This window comes from Panthera pardus, unplaced genomic scaffold (assembly GCF_024362965.1).
Source record: "Panthera pardus isolate Hobbes unplaced genomic scaffold, ASM2436296v1 HiC_scaffold_24, whole genome shotgun sequence".
NCBI lineage: Eukaryota > Metazoa > Chordata > Mammalia > Carnivora > Felidae > Panthera > Panthera pardus.
This window is the reverse complement of record NW_026526810.1, coordinates 28867280-28873763: the sequence shown is the minus strand read 5'-3', so window position 1 is coordinate 28873763 and position 6484 is coordinate 28867280. Positions and strand designations below refer to the sequence as shown.

The 6484-nt window shown below is 61.2% G+C and overlaps 1 protein-coding gene across 5 annotated transcripts in view; it reads left to right on the top strand.

The window, feature by feature from the left end:
- The first annotated feature begins 1527 nt into the window (after positions 1-1527).
- The window catches only part of PAQR5 (progestin and adipoQ receptor family member 5), a 78482-nt gene continuing 73525 nt past the window's right edge, over positions 1528-6484 (top strand). The window contains exon 1 of one of the 5 annotated variants that reach the window (XR_008417033.1): positions 1528-1924. Coding sequence is in view for 1 of the 5 variants with exons in the window: in XM_053888908.1 (XP_053744883.1) it covers positions 1776-1924 (149 nt within the window). In the remaining 4 variants the exon portion in view is untranslated. Of the gene's footprint in view, positions 1925-4468; positions 4852-6484 lie in introns of those variants that run through there. The other 4 variants (XR_008417032.1, XM_053888908.1, XM_019441634.2 and 1 more) reach the window with 4 other exon arrangements.

Genomic DNA, 6484 nt, shown 5'->3' with positions numbered 1-6484 from the left:
TTGTATGTATATTTGCTGTGACCTGGGTCCCACCCGGCACTGGGGGCGGGATGATGAGGACACAGACCAAGAGCCAGACAGCCCAGGCCGTCGGACTACCTCGGGATCCCCACGCTGGCGGCCCGCCAGAATCACCTGGGGAACTTTAGAAAAGACCCAGGCCCCACCTCCAGAGATTTGGATTGAATCGGTGGCTCATGCTGACGTCCAGCCGGGATTGAGAACCGCTGGACTAGATATTATATTTTCACGCTAGGGCATTTTTGGCTGCAGGGACAGAGGCCCTCCGAGGCTGACAGGAGAAAACAGAGGTTGTGGTGGGGTTATGATGGAGTTCGCCAGGGGGTGGGGCGGGAGCTAAATCTCCTTCATAACGTCCATGTGTGCCCTCCCCCAAGCCACCTGTTAGAAACCCTCCACCCAATAGACCCCGTGCGCCTCTCCGCTACTGTGGCCTCAAGACCAGTCCTGTAGCCCTCCCCTTGCAAACAGGGGCTGCCCAAGCCCCTTGCCTAGAGGACTGTGGGCTGCTGTACGGACCTGCCTTGGCCTAGGAAGCTGGCACGCGAGACACCATCAGCCTCCTGGTCCCCTTCATGGCATCTCTGCTCCTCCCTGAGCACCGTTACCCCTTAGGTCAAATGACCCTGAAGGCCTTTCCAGATTCTCTGGTTCTTGGTGGAGAAAAACCCACTGGGCACAGGCCCTCGTGGTATTTCCCTCGGGAGGTGGGTGTCCGGGCCCTAAGCCTGGCCCTGTGGCTCAGCCCTGGCCGAGGTGAGTCCCAGACAAGGGGGCGGGGGGTCACCCTCCTCCCCTCTCAGCGTCTTCCCACTCCACACACACCCTTCGGGGGCTTCTCATGCTTTACCTCCCTCAACTCCCCTCTAAGGACCGGATCCACACCTGGGGAGAGACTGTGCCCCCCCCCCCGGGGCGGGGGGGGTGTTCCCCTGGGGGTCTGTGATTTCTGCGGGGAATGCAAACCTTTGTCGTTTCTCGTAGCTCCCCGGTAAAGGGCTGTCAGGCCCTGGGCATCAGCAGAGGGGCTGGGGCATGGAAGGCAGGGAGAACATCCCCCTTGAAGGGAGTCTTTCCCATAAGTACCCCATGATGGAAAGGTGTTAGAGAAAAGGACACAAAGGGTGCTACTGAAACAACCGTGGTCAGACTGGGAGGTGCTGGGACAGGAAGTCAGAGGAAGGGGAGTCCCCCAACTCACTGCCCCAGCAAGGCCCCCAAGTGGCCTTAGCCTGTCTCCTCCCTAAACAGCCAGGTGGGGGAGGAGGCTGAGGGAGGCCTCTCCCAGGCAGCTGAGATGAGGTACGACACTGGGGGACCACGAGGTGCTACCCTTAGGAGGAAAAACACCGAACTGGGCTGAATGGTGTCCCCTAAAAAGATAATGCCATGCCCTAACCTCCAGTCCCTGGGACTGTGAAGGTATTTGGGAACAAGGGCCTTTGTAGTTGTAATTAAGGATCTTTAGACGAGATCGTCCTGGACCCAGGGACTGGAGTCCTCATACAAACAGGAGAGGACCCAGAGAGACACGGAGGAGAAGGGAGTGTGATTGGAGTCACACCCCCGCAAGCCGAGCACCGCCCGGAGCCCACAGAAGCTGGAAGAGACCAGGACTCACTCTCCTATGGAAATTTCGAAGGGCGTGGCCCTGCTGATGTAGCGATTGGAGACTTCTAGCCCCCAGGATAGTGAGAGAAGGCCTTTCTGTCAACCATGTACTCCCCCTGAGCGGCGACTTCTTCTCCTGTGAAATGAGGCTAATACTTCCAGCCCCGATGCAGCAAGGGAAGAGCCTCGTCAGAGGCACTGTCGGGCAAGCGCTGGCCCCTCTCCCGGCCTCCGTTTTCTCATCCGCAAAGTGGAGCAGGAAGCCTGGCCTGAAGACTCCATCGCAGGGGAGGTAAGAGGAGGGAGAGAACTTGAGGGCTGAGCGTTGGGTGCAAGAGAGCTAAGGATGCATGAGGCTCCCGAGTCCTGCTATGTTTGGGGTGCACAGTTCTTGCTGTCAGATAAAGCCCTCTGGACAAAGGGGACAGACCGTCTGGGGCCACCCGGGAGGAGCTGGTGAGCACCCTGAGGAGTGGGCTCCTGGCCGGGAAAAGTACTTCCGACACCTGGCACCCTGCACGCCCAGGGGGCAGCGAGGGCAAGAGGGAGAAATGGTTGATTCTGTGTCATATGGATGGGGGGGTGGCTCTGCCCAAAAAGGATATTTGCATTGTGTTATAAAGGTGTCCCCAAAGAGAACTGACATTTCTGAGTGATGCTCTCCATTTCCCCCACCCCTCCTCGGTCCCTCGGACCACTGCAGACATCCCCCCACACCCTTCCGTGGTCTACCTCCCATGGCCACGAGGACACGTAGTGCCTGTCCCCCCCACTGGGCCGGTCCCACAAATGTTCGCTGAGGCCCTTGAAAAGAAACTACAAAGCCTGAATATTTAATTCACACAGCACTCCTGCGCCCAAAGCACTTCCAAATGCATTCTGTGGTCACCACGCTAACCCTACGAGGAACAGGATTCCGATCCCCGCTCGCAGATAAAGAAACAGCTGCTCAAGGCCGTTTGCATCCAGGCTGCCTGACTCCTGGTGCTCTTTCCATGTCACCTCGCTGCCTCTCCTGACATATCATCGGCTGCCTCGTTGGGTAATTTGCGGTCCGGGTCTCTCCAGAAACGTCCCGTGCCCCTATCTCCCAACCGGTGTGGCCTCAAAATCCCCCAAGGTCGACCGATCCCAGCCCAGCTTTCCAGACCCTCCCTGGGACTCCAGCACTCTCTCCTCTGCTCCCCCCTTCTCCCCAGCAGCCTCTCCTTGCTCCACAGCCCTCTCCAGAGGGTTCCTGTTTAACCACTCAGCTAGGCTTTCGTCTCCCAGCAGCAGAGGTGGGGGCTGTGGCCCCTGGTGACCAGGTGTTTGGCCAAGATCCACTGACCACACTCCTTTAGGTTCTGGGAGCCACTTAGTCGTCCCTCTTCAGTCCCCAAGGTGCACACAAAAAGGCCTGCGGTGGGCAGGAGTCCGGTGGGGCACTGGCTGTCTCTGCTCAGCGGTGGGCTGTGTGCCTGCCTTGTGCGTGCCAACAGCTTCTGCAGGCTGGGGGCCAGGCCAGCATTTGGCTTTAAACACCTCACGCCCTATTCTGCCTCCAAAGCCCATCACTGTCCCGGGCATCTAAAGATGATGTTATGGGGCGCCTGGGTGGCTGAGTGGGTTAAGCGTCTGATTTCAGCTCAGGTCATGATCTTACAGATTGTGGGTTCGGGCCCCGCATCAGGCTCTGTGCTGACAGCTTGCTCAGAGCCTGGAGCCTGCTTCCGATTCTGTGTCTCCCTCTCTCTCTGCCGCTCCCCTGCTTGTGCTCTGTCTCTCTCAAAAATAAATAAACATTAAAAAATAAAGATGACATCAGAAAGGACACCGCCCGGGGCCTTGCCTCCCCCGCAAAGGGCTCCACGTCTCAAATCTCAGTCCCCCAAACCCTCGTGAAGGCAAAGCAGGGATTACGAGGCCACTCTGAGTTCAGCATAAGCTGGGACTGGGATCCACTCCATGCCCCCCACTCCTGTCAAGCTCTGGTTTGCACAGCACGGCTGCCTGTTTGTACGGCCTTGTCCCTTCCCTCCAAGAACTTACATCTGAAAGGACAAGCGAGACACACTTCTTTATGTGATGCACAGCTGCAGGCCAACCTAAGCAAGATGCCCAATAGTACCATTGAGGATCCATAAAAAGGGCCTGAGAGATCATTAACTCACGGCAAATGGGGAAACTGAGGCTCAGGAAGAGCTAGAGACCCTCCCAAGGCCACAGAGCTAAATGGAGGCCTCTGGACTCCTGGTCCTGTGCTCCTTCCACTGTGTCTGCACATGTAACAAACAAGGCAAGGCAGGCAGAAAAAAGAGCTCAGACAACCTGGGCAGGCAAGGAAGGTCGACCCCGCCCCCCATTTCATTCTGGAAGCTTTGTCCAAAGGGTGCATTTTCCAGAATTCCTCTAGGAGAGTTAGGGGAGGGGGGGCAGGCAGGAACAACCTACAACTTGTTCCTTCAGCACCTGGGAGTAGCCACACAGTCTGGGTGGCTGTTTCTTCTTTGTCCCCTGTGTCCCCCTGTGACTCTTTCTGCTGTGTCCACTGAGTGGCAGAAGTCCAGGCCCAGCCCCTTCCAGGCCTGGGAAGTGGAGTCCTGGGGAACGGGAGAGGGTGGCAAAGCTCCCTTGGGCAGGGGCATTCCGGAGAGAGCCGGTGGAGCTTGGCCAAGGCCAAGAACAGCCAGGGGTGGGGAGAGATCATGGTGGGGTGGGGCTGCGGGTACCCGGTTGTTTTTTTCCTTCTCTGTGCTCCACCCCGTGCATTCTTCTGAAGGGCAGGCTCCCAGCCCTCGGCCCCCGGGAGTGGGGGTGCGCGCGGTGGAGCGTGCAGAGGGGTCCGGCGGGTGACGGGGGCCTACACGCGACTCCACCTGGCGCACGGCTTCGGTGGCATCTCAGGCGGGGCGAGCGGTGGGCGCCGCTCGGGAGGTCACCGAGTCCGGCGTCGGTGGCACGTGGTTCTGTGCGGGCCGCGCGGAGAGGGGTGCCCCCGCGGTGCCCCCTGCCCTCCCCCCTGCCCTCGGCTCCTCCCCGGGGCCTGCGCGCCCCGCCCCGGGCGGGAGGGGACCGGGGGCGGGACCCACGGGGTAGGCGCGCCGACCGGCCGGGCCAGGTGCAGCGCCCGCGTGTCTGGGGGCCACAGCGGCCCCGGAGGAGCGTCCCGGTGTCCGGCCTGCCGGTGCCGCGTCCCTGCGCCCCCTTCGCCGGACGCCGGCGCCCCTCGGAACCCAGGTAACCGAGGGCGGGACCCCGCGCCTGGGGTCCACGCGCACCCCGCCGTCGCCCCCGCGCTGCCCGCGGCCCGCCGAGGTCGCCGAGGGCCGCTCTCGGAAGGAAAGTTTGCGCCGGGACCGCCGCGCCCCGGGCGGCGGCGACAGGCATCCGCGGCCCCGCACGTCCCCGCGCGGGGAGCCCGAGCGGAGCTGGGGCGGGCGCGCCGGGTCTCCGCGGACACCTGGGGACGCCGGCCCTCTCGCGCGTCCCATCTCTCAGTCCCCTGGGCGTTTGCGCCCCTCCCCGCCCGTCCCCGAGCCCCTGAGCAGAGTCCTCGGATGGGGACTGCGGAGTTGGCGAATTCTGGAGGGATGTTTACATTCGCGCTTCCCGCCGCCCGGGGGCCAGACCCACGACGGGAGAGCCGGCCGCGCCAGGCGGGGTGCGGGTGAGGGGGCGTCCCTTGCCCGGGGTGGGGGGCGGCTGGGCCCTGTTGCGGTGGGTGCCCAGCCACCAGGGCATCCCGGCTTCTGTCCTGTCTTCCGGCAGGCCGCCGCCCGGCTGGGCATCCTTGGCTCCCCCCAAGCACTCCCCAAGCCCCAGTCGGAGGAGTTGAGAGCAGGAGGGAGGGTGGCGTCCCCAACCCCCCCCTCCCCCACCAGCCCGGCAGGGGCCTAGCTAGGTCTAGAGCTCTGTGACCCTTGCGGACCTGAGCAGAATGGGCTTCGTGCAGCCAAGGCGGCGAGGACGCCCAGCTCAGTGTGAGGACGGGGGTGAAAGATGCCCCTTTCCACGCAGAACCCGAGAGAACAGATGAGGGAGGTCCGTGGATCAGAGTAAGAGCTAACATCACTAGCATGGACGCGTCGCTGATTTCATTTCCCCCCCTACAATAAACCAGCGAGGTAGTAGGTCTTATCCCATTAGCAAGGTTGGGGTGGGGGGTTGGGGGGGGGAGGAGGAGTCTCAAACAGGTTAAGTCATTGGGGGGGGGGGGGCGAAATATGGTAGACCTGAACTTCAAACCAGTCTCCTAGAGCCAGGTGGTTGGTGCTCCATTTTTGCCGGGGCCTCTGACTCAGCAGGGGTTCCTTTCTTCTCCCCCTCCTCCCCTCTTCCCTGGAGGTTCTTCTGGAAGGGGTAGGCCAGGAAAGGGCACCTCCAAGAAGAAGTAAAATCCGGTCAGGCGGCTCCTCAAGAGAGAGCCAGCTCCTTGCTAAGCTCCAGGACTGCGGGAGGCAGGCACCTGTTTTGTTCACTGCCGTAGCCATAGTTTCGCGGCTCCCGGAGGCTGCCCAACAGGAACGGACTGAATCAACCTCGAAGGGCAGAGATTCTTTCCTTTGGACTGGAAAGGTGCCTCCTGCCACCGAGGGTCCTTGACACCCACTTGGGGCGGTTTGATGCTTTATAAACCAGCGAGCGCATCCATAATCCCCTGTGCTTTTCCAGACAGGTAGGCTTTGCCTTTACCCTGGATCCACTTGTCAGGCCCAAGGGAGGTAAGTTATGTGCCTGGCTTCGCCCTGCCCTCGGAGACCGAGGCCTCTGTCCCATTTGCACTGGAGTCCTACCCAGCCTTCCAGGAAATCTCGTTGGAAACTTGACCCTTTGCCTCCTCCTTCTCCTTACCCATTCATGGGGCAACCAT